Source organism: Mixophyes fleayi, chromosome 2 (assembly GCF_038048845.1).
Source record: "Mixophyes fleayi isolate aMixFle1 chromosome 2, aMixFle1.hap1, whole genome shotgun sequence".
NCBI classification, from domain to species: domain Eukaryota; kingdom Metazoa; phylum Chordata; class Amphibia; order Anura; family Limnodynastidae; genus Mixophyes; species Mixophyes fleayi.
In genome coordinates this window covers 15,566,701-15,585,461 of record NC_134403.1, presented here as the reverse complement: position 1 = coordinate 15,585,461, position 18,761 = coordinate 15,566,701, and the positions used below count along the sequence as shown (strand labels likewise).

The following is an 18,761-nucleotide window of genomic DNA, read 5'->3' as shown; positions in this document are numbered from 1 at the left end:
CGCTGTGTGAGATGCCAGCATAATTATAACACTTATTTTCTAAAGACAATTCAATTCCCGGCACAGACTCTCAAGAGAATGGGTAATTATGTTGCCTTTAGATCACCATTAACCTGTATGACACAAGCTAAGGACTTATTTAGAAATCATATAGAAAACGTATCTAGTATACACAAGTTACATGCTATAAATATCAACCATCCTGTACAATATGGTCACATATTTGGAGAAAAGGGATTGTAAAATGTTACTTATATGGAGAATAATGATGTCATTCGTGTCACATGACTCGCTGTGAAAATGTTCACGATGGAATGTATGGCATATTCTGTGCATTCATTGTATTTATTATTCAATGTCTACGCCACATGGGTGCTTTTGTACATTGCTACATATCACACATATTTATTTATTTTAAATTTCTTTATATATTTAATATTTTGCTCCTCAGTTTTTTAGTGCAAGACTGTAAGGCTGGTCACCCACTGGTGTGGCGTTGGCATAAAAACTGTGAAACGCTTGTGGAAACACATATAAGCGCTATGCATTTGTGTGGTTTACAGGCAGTATACCCGCAGTGGATATGTTCTGGACACGATTACGCTCTTTTGCGAAAGTGTCCAAGCACAAGCAACACAGAGCTCTCATTCATTTCAATTGTTTTTCCAGCATGCTGAAGCCCCATTGAAATGAATAGGCCATTCCTCTAACAATATTTATATGTTTAAAATTGCTGTGCCACCCACCCTAAAATACATTACCAGCGCCATAAAGCCAGGACTGGTTCCCACTAAAACAGGGTGACAACAAATGTAGGGTCACCTTACTAAAGTGCAAACCAGCGCAAGGTTAACAGGCTCGGAAGGTCACAAGATAACAGGGAAATCCACAGCATGTGGTCCCAATATCATAGGGAGAACCAACACCAGCCCTGTCAGTGTTGGCTGGATCCTTTATGTGGGTATCACAAAAAAACACCATGCCCCCCTCCCAGAACCCGTTGCCCAATAATTGCCAATGGTCCATGCTGTTTTTAACACTGCTTTACTGAAATCAATGATTTGCTATGGAGTTGGCAGTAACTAAATAAAGAGGTAGCCTGTGGCCCTCAATTATCCCTGGATTTAAATACACCTGCGATGCCAAAAAACAGAAGTGGGTGCACTGTTGCTATAATGGAGCAACACATCCAGTTTAAGGTTGGAGAGCAGGGGGGGTTCAGGACCTCGCTAAAGTGTGGGGGGAGCGTATGGAAGGTACCTACGGATCAGTATGGATATTATTATAAATGTGCCTCTTCTCCATTAATTGAAGCATGCAAAATTAAAAATAAATGTTTGCAATCATATATAGATATTGGTTTTGTCTAGATCAGGTCTTATAGGTTTAACAAGACACATTTTCCTTCTTCCTGTAGAATTTCGGAGAAGCATATCTCCAGGCATACCCTGCCGATAGTATAACCAAGTCGGGTGTATTAGGAGTTATGCTATAACAGCTCCAGTCTCCTATAAACTATGGGGAAAGTGCAAACTGTCCTGTGTCCGCTGCTCTCGCCAATCCCCTTCCTTAATTGATACACAACTTGGATTTAAATTTTCTCGGGTTGTCCACCCTGAAGCAGAAGCTCTTTCAACACGGCGGTGTGAGGTCACTAAGCTTGTTGTATGACAGCGATTAGTTTATAATTGGTATTTGGACGGAGTTAGCGTTTACATCCTGGTTTGTTCTTGCTGCGCTAAACCATAGATCTAACGAATGAAAATCACTTTGTGGCCTAGGGACCATTGGTCGTTATGTCGGTTGGTTTCATCACATTAGCAATGCATCTTTCTGGGGTACTAAATGCAGAATTTTGGAAGTCCTCATGCCAGATGCTAAAAGAATTCTGCTCAATTATCAATTCATTTCTTTTGTCATATATGAGTGTTTTATACATGTATGTGAGTATTTGTATAAGTGTGTCCTTTCTGTCACTCTGCAGCAATCGTTTTTGAAGGGTGATGCGGACAACAGAATATTTACAACATAGGATCAGAATTATTTAGTGTACCACCCTTGTCATTAAATCAGAGACACCAGATACAGGAAACAGGATTGCCCTGCGTTGAGCGATCTAGTTAGCCAACTTTTTAAAGGCAGACAAACTTTTTTCGGGGATATATAGGCATTGCGTTCCATGATGGGGGTCGATACATGGACATCCTGGCATATGAAGTCTACCTGTTTGGGGAGTAGTCATCCTGGAGGATTGTGTGGTGACTTCTCTTAGATGGACTGCTATTGTGGGAACTCCTGAACCCAGCTCAGGGTACTCAGCTAGTTCAGATGATTCTCCCCTTGGTGTAACCAAGGCGGGCCCTACTTAACTAAAGAGGTGAGCTGGGCCTCATCTGTCCCCCATATGTCATGTTCATGGTTAAATGAGTGAATGCCCAACAAATATTGTGGTGGAAACATTTTGGGCCATGTTGGAATCTGCTGTCATCCTGTGCGTCCCCTATGCTGATCGCAGTAACAGTCCCACATATGATACAGACGTTATAGAGAAGGAGAAATCTTGACCAGTTTGGCTCATGAGTGGCCAGCTTAAGTATCCCCAAGCCTGCCCGATATGCCGCCTTTGTCTTATATTGTCCGGATGGAGCTCAGAAACTTATGGATAGATATGGAGTCAAGGTGTAGAGACCTTCTACTATTCCAAAGTAAAGATTTTAGAGAATGTTAAACCCATTGGAAATGTCATCACATATCATATGTTCTTGAATTTAGCTGGATGGTTTTAATTGATTTAAAATGAAAGAAATTACAAACAAACCGGTTTGAGTATCTCTAGAGTGAAGGATCACATAACACCTGCCTTCATCAGACAACCTTAATTCAGCAGGAGATCCAGATGTCCACCCCCCAAGATTTATATCCCCTACACGCAGTATGGGACGTCATCTATCCAGTATCTACTGCTTATGCTACCCATAGTACCCTTTATTCGGTGGCAGACCTTGGTGTTCCTCCACCTCTTGTTGACTTTGCTTTCCCTTTTTAAGTCAACATTGCTTCAATTCAGCCTTCCAGTACCTGTAGTTTGGTATCGTATACCGCTCTACTGGATAGAGGACAAAACCGAGGGATTGGGCCCTCAATGAGATTTAGTTCTTCATTTATTTTGTTTGTGGATTTGCAGAATTAGAGGGAATGGATGATAAATGCATATCAGCATTTGCAATAGCAGGGAAGCAATTTTGTAACTTCTGGATCACACAGGAGCTATAATCAATACGGATAATGCATCCCGGGTGATCTATGAGACAGAGCTCTGATGTGCCATAAAATACACAAAAAGAGAATGTTCTACAAATCCTACAGAAGGGTGTAATTAAATCCAAACTGGATAAATGGGACTTGTTAGCGGGAGTAGCCACACCACTGCTATTAGCTGTTTAAATGTTTCTGGAAGAGAAAGGAAGCAGAATATTTACATGATAGACTAGAAAGCCATTGAGAGATTGTTATCAGGGATGTGGTGTCCTTGTCGCCGTTACCCATACTGTATACAGTGACCTTGTCTCTGATTATCAGACAAGCTTTATTGAGTCAGGAATATGATCAATCGGCTTGTATGACCTGATGGATTTTATCAGGCTGAGTTATGTGTAGATGAAACAACATTATCACAATTTATTGCACCATTTTTTATCAACTGGTCCTGTTCCAACACACACATCAGATATTGGTTTAAAGACAATCAAAGTTCAAAATGTTCTTTGTTTGATTGTGCTTAACACAGGGGAATATGTACGCCGAACACAGCTGCAGGCTTATCCTTCTTTACAGGCTATGAACCAGATATGGGCTGTGAAGATACCGGGTTGTCTGGCCCAATGCTACCCACTTCACGCTGGCCGGCCACCCACGGGTGCCTTCCTATGCCAGGGAAGTCTACCCAGTACCTTCTAGGATTCGTATAGTCACTCAGGCAAATGCAGTTATAAAAATACAACAGTATATTTATTGTCATACAAACAACACTAGAATATTATGTACACACAGTAAATAAATGCCAGGCAGGTTTACCACATCATCTGTCCCTTACCCCACTAGTGTAAGGAGTTATAGTCACCTGGCTGTACAGACTACCCGACCCATGGATCTCTCTCAGCTGCATATATAGACTCTAGTAGAGAACGACATCTCAAAACCCAGATCTTGCACCTTTCATGAATGAAATCCCAGAATGAACACCCCTCCCTCCTGGAGTGGCTCCTTATATCTCAGGTTTAATTTCCACAGTTTTTCCCCTTACTGGGGAAACCCCTAAGTCTATTCTTCTTAATCATTGGTCAGTGCAGGACTAGAGGGGTTGGATAGGGCAGTGAAGATGAGCTGTCCTTCCACAGAAGCCCCCTGCTGGGATGCAGACAGATTGTCTGGACTAGTCCTAAGGAGAACAATTGATACTAATTGGCTTCCCCCACCTCCAAAGATAGGGTAGCAGTCAGCCCTCCTAAAATTAACCCCTTACACTACTTTGTGATGTCACAGGGTCCCCAGCTGTTCCATGCTTCCTGTAGAGGAAGGAGGGGAGAGAATGAATGCAGCTCCAGCCCGCTCACATGTATCCTGGACACCACCTGATCTTTACCCATAACCCACCTGGCTTCACTTTAAGGACAATGAATAACATACTCACTGCCATATCTTCCATAAACAATACACACATACATATTTACACTGAACTACAATGTCCCCTAAGCCACATATAATTAGACAATGCAGTTGTAGTCTGGTGAGCTGGGGAACAAAAGCATGGGCTATAAAAAGTACTTGCTATAATCCACATTATGTGAGAAACGAGAAACAGAATGGTTACAAGGTTATCAAACTGGTTTCATCACATGAGCGTTCTATCTACACCCCCTTCTCTATCTCCCTGTCACTCCCATACCCTCAGGACATAGACATAGGGTGTTGAGATCTGTCCAATGCCACTAAATAATGTCCCCATTATATGTCTTAATATCCCAGTATCCCAAAAAGTCCCATCCCAGAAGAAAAAAAAATCATGGCTCTCCACTGAAAATAATCTTAGAAACACCTTTATTGATGCTAAGTATAGTCCTGCCACAAGAATATTATTATAGATAATTTTTTTAATATTAACCAAATACAAAATTAAGGTTAAAAAATGGGATAGTTTGCCTTTAAGTACAAAAGTATTTGGTCATAAAAGTATTTTGCTGTGTAGGCATGTGGGGTGGGGTGATTTATGTGTTTATCTGTCCTATGACCACAAACAGGGAGACATAAAAAGTCGAAAGTAAGGAGAGTGAGAGAAAAGAGTATTATTACGGTATGGACTCTGCAGAATAGACTTAATAAGAAAATAATAAACAACTATCCTGTTATTTCCATATACTATAGTTACGTATATTCATACATACAAGTTAGTAAGAAAGGGATACATTGATGTCATCCCGATTTTTAGATTTTTATTAACGGCTTTGGTCTTTCCAGTGGCGGCTGGGCCAAAATGATATTTATCTGAATATAAAACTGCTTATATTTGCATACAAGAGCAAAGAGTTACAGATCGTGTGTGGATTGTTGCCTTGTTTTTGATGTATTATATTAGGATAAATAAGTTCTGATAGGCTACGTTTACTGTTGGCAGGTCGAACGATGGCTCTCTAACCCAGAAAACTCTCTAATTCCGCTCAGTTACATCACAATTTATGATGTGTGTGATTTAACTCATTAATTATATAAAACTAACTTATCTGCCAAAACTTCTGTGAGCTGATTTGTCCTGCTGCAATTTTCTCCTCCAGCGTCAGCTAACCAAGAAGTTCGTCCTGTGCGACACAATTTCTTAGACTGTACAGGATCAGTCCAAGTTAATTTCTTATGATCAATTAACTTATTCTTACAAATTAGGTACTGTATATAACATTTGTTTTAAAAATAGAACTGTTATGACTATGTATACATATATACATATATATTTAATATTGATGGCATACACTTTGCATTGCACTTTCTGTGGCACATGTCACAATTAATCCCATTTATTTCAGTGGAAAAAGTGTCACAATTTTCAGATTAATAGGAGATGAACCAACATTCAGCCTCAGTCCTTGGTGAATAGATATGCTCAATATTAGTTCATCTATAGTAATATTTGACTGAGATGATTAAATTACCAACGATGTATGATTGGTTGCCTGGAGGCAGCCAATCAATTCACTAGGATTATGTGGATATTGGTGAGGCCACACAATGGCTGATTCACTGTGAGAACAAAATATGTCTTTTACTTCTCAATCCCTTATCCTCCCCCATCAACTGAAATTAGGAGAAGCTCTTAACCAGGGCGGGCACTACTATTAGGCGAAACTAGGCAGTTACCTATAGTGCCAGTAGTTAAGGGGTTCCTAATACCCTGGATAGCTCCCCTCCATGTTGCATTATAAAGCCCACCATCCATGCAAGACCCACTTCTCCTATCTCCTGCCCATGACAACTGCCCAGGAGGCTTCTCTCTCTCCACTGATTCTCTGTTATCACCCATAGTTTTCTCTCTTTAGGGTATATTTATTAAACTTTCTAAAAAGGAAAAGTGGAGGTGTTGCCCATAGCAACCAATCACATTCTCGCTATCATGTATCTTGTATATTCTAGGAAATAGCTAGAATCTGATTGGTTGCTATGGGCAGCACTTCCACTTTTCCATTTTAGAAGGTTTGATAAATCTGTGAGGCATCACTTCTAGACAGCTGCCGTATTTACCCGTGTTTCGTATCTCTGGTTCCTAGAACATCAGAATTTCACATACATAAGCAATGCGGGCCTTATTCATCAAGGCGTGTATCTGCCGAATTTGAGCGTATTTAATGTAAAATCACTCTGCGCATATCCAGAACCGGGAGATATGTCCGTGAATACAAAGCACATGTACTACAGCCTATGATTTCAGGCAGTGACCAGGGCGGGGAAGAAGTGTTTCGCCATGGTCACTGTACAGTGTGGGCGTGCCAAACTCAAGTGCATGCAGTCACGTCCAAATCAAGCTCTGGGCATCTCAAAGTTACTTGTTTTTCTGCCGTCTCTCTTGCTCCAGCTACAGGGCCAGTCTGAGTCCTGGGCAGTAGTGATGCATGCTAAAACATGTGTATCGTATGCATGCTATAACATGTGTTTGCAATCAGGAGCAACTGCATAAATGTATTTTATGCTCAGTAGACATCAACAGCAACCTAATAAATGTATTTCATGGGGAAAATGTTATGTTAATAACAGGAGATATTAATTCAATATTTTTCCTGTGCATTCTTTTGCAAATTTATAATCCACATAGGTATTGGATGTATCCTGCAGCATCTTGTGTGGTAGTGCAGAGCGGACCTACACCCGATATCAAACGCAAAGGTATCTTCAGATCCGTTCCTTGATGAATTTGGGGAGAGCGCAGAGCCTAAGTACATGCGTATTATACTAAACGCGGGTTGTGCTCAGAGCGCGTGTTTTGATGAATCAGGCCCAGTAACTTCAGCCAGGATACCATTTTCTACATGTTTAGGTTAAGTGTTTGTTTAGGGTGTGTGGTGCATAGTTGTAACTTCATATCTTGCATAAGCCCAGTTATTATCAGCTTTGTTCCTTTTATAGTCTGTGAACACAGATAGTTTACAAGTATTCTCTGGTTCCTCTGGTTCATGCAACGGACCATTAATTGTGCTTATGTGAATGAGCCCTAGATCAGTAATCAAGGGGTGTCCTTCAGCTGCTCAGATATTACATGGGACAGTAACATTTGCAGGATACGTAAACATATGATGCAAACTCCTGAAGGGAAACATTGTAACAAGACACATTTCTATAAAGCAGCCCTGTATAAAGTAGGTGACGTTTCCATGGCTACACTAACACCTGTATCCTGTTGTTCTCTTGCAAGATAAATTGATGGGTGTGCGCTAGTTTCACAATGTAACTTTTACACATTGTTTATGAACCCTGCAATAAGTCCTGTGATGCATATAACAACATTTTGGAACTATGAGTCAGCTGTTGGCAGTATATAGACTGTCACTATACTATATATACTATACTATGATGTACTATATGTTCTATACTATACTATGATATACTATATGTTCTATACTTTACTATATATACTGTAATATACAATACTATATATACTATACTATACTATGATATACTATATGTTCTATACTATACTATGCTATACTATATATACTATACTATATATACTATACTATATTATATATACTGTACTATACTATACTATATATACTATACTATACTATATATACTGTACTATACTATTCTATACTATACTATACAATACTATACTATATATATATATATACACTATACTATATATACTATACTATATATACTATACTATATATACTATACTATACTATAATATACTATATATACTATACTATACTATACTATACTATACTATACTGTATATACTATACCATATATACTATACTATAATATACTATATATACACTATACTATACTGTATATCCTATACTATATATACTATACTATATATACTATAATATAATATATACTATATATACTATACTATACTATATATACTATACTATACTATTCTCTATATACTATACTATATATACTACACTATACTTTATATACTACACTATACTATATATACTATACTATACTATATATACTTTACTATATATACTATACTATACTATATATACTATAATATACTATTATCTATATGCTATACTATACTATACTATATATAGTATACTATATATACTATACTATGCTATATATACTCTATATACTATACTCTATATACTATACTATATATACTATACTATTCTATTCTCTATATACTATACTATACTATATATACTATATTATACTATACTATATATACTACACTATACTATATATACTACACTATACTATATATACTTTACTATATATACTATACTATACTGTATATACTATACTATACTATACTATATATACTATACTATACTATTCTCTCTATACTATACTATATATACTATACTATTATCTATATGCTACACTATACTATATATACTATACTATACTATACTATATATACTATACTATACTATACTATATATACTACACTATCTAATACTATATATACTTTACTATATATACTATACTATATATACTATACTATACTATACTATACTATATATACTATACTATACTATTCTCTATATACTATACTATATATACTATACTATACTATTATCTATATGCTATACTATACTATTATATATATACTATACTATACTATATATACTATACTATATATAGTATACTATATATACTATACTATACTATGCTATATATACTATACTATACTATATATACTATATTATACTATATATACTATACTATTCTATTCTCTTCATACTATACTATACTATATATACTATACTATACTATATATACTATACTATACTATACTATACTATACATACTATACTATACTATTGTCGGGGTAGCCTTCTGTATTTCCTATACAGATGCAATCAACTACCTTCAATTGACAAACCAATGTTGGAGTCATCAGATGTAGTTGCAGCTGTATCGATCTATTGGAGCTCAGAAATAAGAGACCACACAGAGTCTGGTGCCCAAACTGAACTGCTTTACTCAAGGAAATAGCTAATATTTTTATAAACAATAATCACATCACAACAATCACATCAATGGAAAGTATTGGTAACATAATGGAAAGTTTCTATAACATAAAATTAGATATAAAACAAGGTAGCGGTCAAGCTTAGTAATCTAAAAAATGCTAAATGTCATCAAGTTCCTTATTGATTCTCCAATCAGAGGTCCTTGATCCTGGCATTACTTCTTGATTCTGTAAAGTTTCCCGTTAGCAGGCGCTCAGGTAATTTCCTTTGTGCTTAGCTGCTTGATTTCAAACAAACATTAACACATAATATCTGATTTGATTTAAGGAGATACAGCGTACTTACAAACAAATATAAGCAATATTATTGCAAAAATGCTAAGACTCTAATTAATAAGATAACCTTAGCAACATTTACCTTACTCCAAGTGACCCTAGACCCCTATACTATACTATACTATACTATATATACTATACTATACTATACTATACTATACTATACTATATATACTATATATACTATACTATACTATATATACTATACTATATATACTATACTATACTATACTATACTATACTATACTATATATATACACTATACTATACTATACTATATATATATATACTATACTATATTATACTATACTATACTATATATACTATACTATACTATATATACTATACTATATATACTATACTATACTATACTATACTATATATATATATATACACTATACTATACTATACTATATATATATACTATACTATACTAAACTATATATACTATACTATACTATACTAAACTATATATACTATACTATACTATATATACTATACTATACTATATATACTATACTATATATACTATACTATATATACTGTCCTATACTATATATACTATACTATACTAAACTATATATACTATACTATGCTATACTATATATACTATACTAAACTATATATACTATACTATACTATACTATACTATATATACTATACTATACTATATATACTATACTAAACTATATATACTATACTATACTATACTATATAAACTATACTATACTATATATACTATACTATACTATTCTCTATATACTATACTATGTATACTATACTATACTAAACTATATATACTATACTATACTATATTTACTATACTATACTATACTATACTATATATACTATACTATTCTCTATATACTATACTATACTATATATACTATACTATACTATTCTCTATATACTATCCTATACTATTCTCTATATACTATACTAAACTATATATACTATACTATACTATATATACTATACTATATATATACTATGCTATACTATACTATATATACTATACTATACTATATATACTATACTATATATATATACTATACTATGCTAAACTATATATACTATACTATACTATATATACTATACTATACTATAAATACTATACTATACTATATATACTATACTATATATACTATACTATACTATATATATTATAAAAAACTATATATACTATACTACACTATATATTCTATACTATACTATACTATATATACTATACTATACTAAATATATTATACTATACCATACTATATATACTATACTATACTATATATAATATACTATACTATACTATATATAATATACTATACTATACTATATATAATATACTATACTATATACACTATATATGTGGGCAGCACAGTGGCCTAGTGGTTAGCACTTCTGCCTTACAGCACTAGGGTCATGAGTTCAATTCCCAACCATGGCCATACCTGTCTGGAGTTTGTATGTTCACCCTGTGTTTGAGTGGGTTTCCTCCGGGTGCTCCGGTTTCCTCCCACACTCCAAACACATACTGGTAGGTTAATTGGCTGCTATCAAAATTGACCGTAGTCTCTCCCTGTCTGTGTGTGAGTGTGTGTCTATATTAGGGAATTTAGACTGTAAGCTCTAATGGGGCAGGGACTGATGTGAGTGAGTTCTCTGTACAGCGCTGCGGAATTAGTGGCGCTATTTAAATAGCTAATGATGTTAATGATAATGATTATATACTATGCTATCTATACTATACTATAATATATATATATAATATATTATGCTATACTATACTATATATAGTATGCTATATATACTATGCTATACTAAACTAATATATATATATGTTATACTATACTATAATATGTATAGTATACTATGCTATATATATACTCTACTTTACTATACAATACTATATATAATATACTATACTATGATATATATGTTATACTCTACTATACTATATATACTATACTATACTATAATATGTATGTTATACTATACTAAACTATATATACTATACTATACTATATATAATACCCTATACTATATTATACTATACTATACTATACGACATGAGCTTCCTCTCGCTGCAGCCAGCCCTGGGAGAACTTGCTGGGTTATGTAATTCTGTTTATTTCCTCTCTTGTATTGTAATCTGTCTGTTTGGCATTACTACCATGTATATAATGCACATTGCACTATTCCAGTTGCTGGTGTTCATGTTCAGCTGTAAGAAGATTGTTACCCAGTTTGCTTCAATGCTTATCCCTTGACTAATTACAGTATGATTTAAAAAGCCTGCATTTGCCTCTCTAGTCTGGTAGCACACGGTCTGAGGTGTTAAAACAGCTATAGTACAGAGATGTGTATAAAATGATTGTGCTATTATAATATTTTGTTAGATTTTTTTATTGCCTCTATAATGTTAAGCTGAGGATTGATGTTGCTGTCTAAGTTTAAATATCAACATACTAATTCCGTACCTCCCAGCTTTTTCAGCGTGACAATCCCATGTTGTGGAGCTAAAAGGGACGGGTTTGGGGTAAAAAAGTTTGGGTTTTACCCCAAAGTGGTGTTGGGGCTTATTATTTTCTATTTTGCATCTGTGACTGTTGGGAGATATGTAACGGAGAGGAAGCACATATTTGTGATATCGCTGATGGCGTGGCCTGATACTGAGTCATGTGTGATCCTAAAATGAGTGAAAACCCAACAAATATCATGGTGGAAACATTTGGGGCCATGTTGGAGTACGCTGTTATCCTGGGTGCGTCCCCTCTTCTGATCGCAGTAACGGCCGCACATTTGATACAGACGTTATCTGGACGGAGAGATCTTGACCTGTTTGGCTCATGAGTGGCCAGATTAAATATCGTCAAGCCTAAATAAGCCTAATAAACAGCATAAAGTGACTGGGCCCTGAGTGTAGCAAAATTAATGAATAAGTATTACATAATAAGATGTTTATATTGGATATCATTTAGAGTAAAATGAGCAAATTCAGTTGACGGCTAAACATGATGAGATGCCAGGGGTGCAAATGCAGATTTTTTTTTACACTGTGAGTTAGAGTTTAGCTAGAGAACGCCAGCCCGCCAACTCTAAATTTGCCATTTTAAATCCCCCCCATGCAGAGAACTAGGGAGAGAGGAGTAGGGTGAGAGGGATACTAGGGAGAGACGAATACTACGGAGAGAGGACTAGAGAGAGAGAAAGGGCTAGAGAGAGAGAGGAATAGTAGAGAGAGAGAGGACTAGAGAGAGAAGAATACTAGGGATAGAGAACTAAGGAGAGAGGACTAGGGAGAATGGACTAGGGAGAGGGGACTGGGGAGAGAGAGGACCAGGAAGAGAGGACTAGGGAGAGAGGACTAGAGAGAGAGGAATACTAGGAAGAGAGGACTAGGAAGAGAGGACTAGGATGAGAGGAGTAGGGATAGAGGAATACTAAGGATAGAGGAATACTAAATATAGAGGAATACTAAGGATAGAGGACTAGGGATAGAGAACTAGGGAGAGAGGACTAGGGAGAGAGAACTAGGGAGAGAGAACTAGGGAGAGAGGACTAGAGAGAGAGAGGACTAGGAAGAGAGGACTAGTAAGAGAGGACTAGGATGAGAGGAGTAGGGATAGAGGAATACTAAGGATAGAGGAATACTAAGGATAGAGGAATACTAAGGATAGAGGACTAGGGAGAGAAGAACTAGGGAGAGAGGACTAGAGAGAGAGAACTAGGGAGAGAGAACTAGGGAGAGAGGACTAGAGAGATAGAGGACTAGGAAGAGAGGACTAGGGATAGAGGAATACTAAGGATAGAGGAATACTAAGGATAGAGGAATACTGAGGATAGAGGACTAGGGATAGAGAACTAGGGAGAGAGGACTAGGGAGAGAGAACTAGGGAGAGAGAACTAGGGAGAGTGGACTAGTAAGAGAGGACTAGGAAGAGAGGACTAGGAAGAGAAGAGTAGGGATAGAGGAATACTAAGGATAGAAGAATACTAAGGATAGAGAAATACTAAGGATAGAGGACTAGGGATAGAGAACTAGGGAGAGAGGACTAGGGAGGAAGGACTAGGGAGGGAGGACTAGAGATAGAGGACTAGGGATAGAGGACTAGGGATAGAGGACTAGGGAGAGAGGACTAGGGAGAGAGGACTAGAGAGGACTAGAGAGAGAGGACTAGAGTTAGAGGACTAGTTAGAAAGGACTAGGGAGAGAGAGGACTAGGGTGAGAGGACTAGGGATAGAGGAATACTAGGGAGAGAGGACTAGGTAGAGAGGACTAGAGAGAGAGGACTGGAGAGAGTGGACTAGGGAGAATGGACTAGGGAGAGAGGACTAGAGAGAGAGAGGATTAGAGTGACAGTACTAGCTAGAGAGAACTAGAGAGAGAGAGGGCTAGGGAGATTGGACTGGGGAGAAAGAGGACTAGGGAGAGAGAACTAGAGAGAGAGAGACGCCTTTGGAGAATGGCGTAGGGGAGAGAGGACTAGGGAGAATGGAATAGGGAGAGAGGATTAAAGGGAGAGGACTAGGGAGAGAGGAGAAGGGATAGAGGAATACTCGGAAAGAGGACTAGGGAGAGAAGATTAGAGAGAGAGGAATAGAAAAAGAGGAATACTAGGGAGAGAGGACTAGGGATAGAGGAATACTAGGGAGAGAGGACTAGGGATAGAAGATTAGGGATAGAGGACATGGGAGAGAGGACAAAGGAGAGAAGACTAGGGAGAGAGGACTAGAGGGAGAGGACAATGGAGAATGGACTAGGGAGAGAGGACTAGAGAGAGAGAACTAGAGAGAGAGGACTAGGGAGAATGGAATAGGGAGAGAGGACTAGAGAGAGAGGACTAGGGAGAGAGGACTAGAGAGAGAGGACTAGGGAGAGAGGACTAGAGAGAGAGAGGACTAAAGAGAGATGACTGGCATTATACCACCGAGAAAGTTACTATATATTACATGATGGTTCTTATGATCCTCTTAGATGGAGAAAATAGTTTATGTTTAGGGTTAAGTTACCATTTAAAGATCATTTGTAAATGTAACAGCAGTCCCAGAAATGATGTGCCAATGAGGCACAGATACTAACTACAATTATTCAGATTCCTCATTATTGCCTCATTGTGTGTTGCTCTAATAAAGGAAAATAACTGTTTTAAAAATATCAGTAATTGAAATGTATGAAACCTTTGAACAACCAGGGTGAAAAGGGCTTATAATCTATAAGTAAACCTATACTGACCCACATTGTATTGATCTAATGTCTGTACAGACAGAACAAAGCCTGACACATGCCAATATTCTGAACATCAGATGTTACATTGTATGTAAGTGAATTATAAAAATAATTTCATTGTTCGCACACATACACAAATACACCACATCTCCCTATCCTTTTAACCTCTAAAAAGGTTTTTTTCACCTTCATGTGGTTTTAATTTATTGACTTGTACTTGCTTTCATGTAACTTGTACTAAATACATCTTTTCACTCTTTGACACCAATCAATGCTCTCAGCCAAGTATTTCCATCATCGGGAAGAGTTGTATTTTTTTCACTGCCTGGAGCGACTATAAAGCTTTGTTGAGCTCTTCACATCAGCTACAACTGTGTCCCAGGTGTAGCTTTGTATCATATCCGAGAGTTGTGGAAATGAACAATTCCTCCAGTTGATACAAAGACTTGGCTGAAAGACACAAAAGGAAGTTGGGGGGGGGGCAATTTTTTCCACAAACATGAAGGATCCTGTGCACACAGCGGTGTCTTTCCTGTCTCTCTCATCTTTTACTTATCTTAAAAATATGAAACTAAAAAGCAGATCAGGTTATTATATGATGAAAGCAATAGCACTGCGTACAGACTGTTTTCTTGCATGTTTTGTCTAGTTTTAAAAACACAGCTTTGCTCTCTTTTATAACGCTGAGTGGTAGATTAGTCAAACCTTTTATAAAGGAAAAGTGGAGGTGTTGCCCATAGTAACCAATCATATTCTAGCTATCATGTATCTTGTACATTAAAGAAAATGATAGCTAGAATCTGATTGGTTGCTATGGGCAACATCTCCGGGGATGTTTGACAAACCTATCCGTGTGTTTTGTTGAATGAATCTAACAATGGGTGTGGTACGATTTTCCGATTGTCATAATTGTAACAATAGTTATGCTGACCCAAAAATGCTGATTGCTATGAGGGCGACAAGGAGGAAATACAGATTTACCCTAAAAACAGACAGAGAAGATGCCCGGCACACCTGATACAGACCTAATAAAAATTGTGACTGTAGAAAACGCTGGCAGTGTTTCATTACTTAAAAGGGCCACATTAAGATGGGCGGATCTTAACCTTAACCCTAAATGTAACCCTAGCGCTAACCCTAATCCTAACCGTTAGATTATTCAGGTGGCGTGTCGTGGCGTTTCCGCCTTAAAACCGGCAATGTAATGCTAAGTGACGAGAATCATCATCATCATCACCATTTATTTATATAGCGCCACTAATTCCGCAGCGCTGTACAGAGAACTCAATCACATCAGTCCCTGCCCCATTGGAGTTTACAATCTAAATTCCATAACATACACACACACACACACAGACACACACACACACACACACAGACTAGGTTCAATTTGTTAGCAGCCAATTAACCTACCAGTATGTTTTTGGAGTGTGGGAGGGAACCGGAGCACCCGGAGGAAACCCACGCAAATACGGGGAGAACATACAAACTCCTCACAGATAAGGCCATATCCAGGAATTGACCTCATGACCCCAGTGCTGTAAGACAGAAGTGCTGACCACTGAGCCACCGTGCACTGCTGGCTTTTTCTACAGTCGCAATTTACATCAGGCTTGTATCAGGCGTGTCGGTCTGTCTATGTTAGGGCAAGTTCGTATTTCCTTCTTGTCGCCCTTATAGTAATCGTCATTTTTGGGTCAGTATAACTATTGTCGCATTACAATCGGAAAAACGACTATCAGTGCTAGAAATGCACAGTAAGTGGTTAGAATTCATTTTAACATGAAATATCTGGTTTTTATACCACATGTTAATATGTGGTATAAAAGGATGAAAAGCAGATAAATGCATGTCAAAAAGCAATCTATTTTTTTTAAAATAAATGCAATAAATACACAGTACTGTTTTTATTAACAAAATGTATAATAAACAGCTTTTCATGGTGAAACAAAAGCCTGTTTGCACAAGCCCTCACTGGGAAACAGATTGTGGTGGGTAAATTCCTTTAGCGGAAGAGGAAATAAGAGAACAGTTATTTTCTTGTAGAACTCAATGTATCACCCTGGTTATTGCAGTATTCTAAATGACATTTCCCACCTCTTTGTGTGTGTTTGTGGTTTGTATGTACGTCTGTCCAGGTGGAGAAGCCTAGTGTTCAGACTTCCAAACCAAAAAAGACCACGCCAAGCCATAAACCTGTGAAAAAGGCCAAAGAGAAGCTGATCATACCCGGGCGGGCATCTAAAAAGAAGGGCGCGGAGACGACCCCCACGGCAAAACCAGAGGACAAAGAGAAGACTAAAGAGATGAACAATAAACTGGCCGAAGCTAAAGAGTAATTTAATAGCATTTACTATTGTCTTATTTTTATTACCGAGGCCACAGAATTATGTTAGCGACTCTGAAATTGCTTATGCTTTGATTGTATTCTAGAATTCTCGTCCTCTCTTCCCGTCATCACTCAGTCAGACACACTTTTCTGACACTGTTTGTGTTCGGTCAAAATTTCGTTGTGAGATTGACCCAAATCTATACGTGCTCACGGTGCTACGAATCAGAATGTATCGCTCCGTTCACCCCGCCAGGCCTCCTGTTTTGTCCCTATACTCCTATGTGTGGTAACTCGGTGTAACATGTACTTAGTGGTTGAAAGTTGATAGTTAGCGTTGATGTATTAGGACCTTGGGTGAACGAGGGAACTCATATATTAAAGCCCTAGGGAGGGGTTACTAACGGGGGGGGAGGCAATATTTGTATAAGGGGAAACTTATACCATCAACATAAATGCTAGTAGACTACTTTAAGCATAACAACAGACACATTAGATGCTAAAGACTGAATCTGGGACACTTTGATATTGCGCCACTTAAAGTGCAGAGTTTGGAGTGATACAATGTATTAGCTAAGAACAGAATTAGAAGGTGCTTTTGAGACTGCTCAGGTCTCGTCATTGGGAAGGCTATAGACTGATACGTCTAAATCTCATACATTCAAGTATAGTTCAGATCAAATCATCAATGTATATTATTAATAATTTAAGTTTGATTATCACAGCACAGACTTATCTATAATTTGCATCTCCAGTTCACGTGTCTGCCTTTGATAATATACTGATTTATATTTAAGTATAACCATCGTTATATATATATAGTTTACCTTTAACTATAATGTAAATACTGCATGTCTGTGTCACTATGACAGTTCTTTGATCTGCACAGTACTTGTGTATAGAACATTGAGACTTTGTAGCTTGTTTAATAAACAAAACAATTGTAACAGCGCTACATAACTGGGCAGTAACAGATTATGTTATCATAGCAGTTCCATTCTCTGGTAATACCAATGACTAGCATAACCCAAGTGTTTACAGAGAACAATATCAAACAATACCATTTAATTATTTATTCAAACGATAAAAGCTACACTTAACAAGATCTTTCACCTTCTGACTTCCAGAAACTCTTTCTTAAGACGTTGTTGTATCTTTCTGGACATCTGTTGTGTTT

General features: G+C 37.0%; 1 protein-coding gene across 3 annotated transcripts in view; it reads left to right on the top strand.

The window, feature by feature from the left end:
- Positions 1 to 18,761, top strand: part of MAP6 (microtubule associated protein 6) — a 78,869-nt gene that overhangs the window by 19,895 nt on the left and 40,213 nt on the right. For 2 of the 3 annotated variants that reach the window (XM_075198555.1, XM_075198556.1), the window contains exon 3: positions 17,394 to 17,590. The exons of the other annotated variant lie outside the window; for it this stretch is intronic. In XM_075198555.1, the coding sequence (XP_075054656.1) occupies positions 17,394 to 17,590 (197 nt within the window). The remainder of the gene's footprint in view (positions 1 to 17,393; positions 17,591 to 18,761) is intronic. 3 annotated transcript variants of the gene reach the window in all.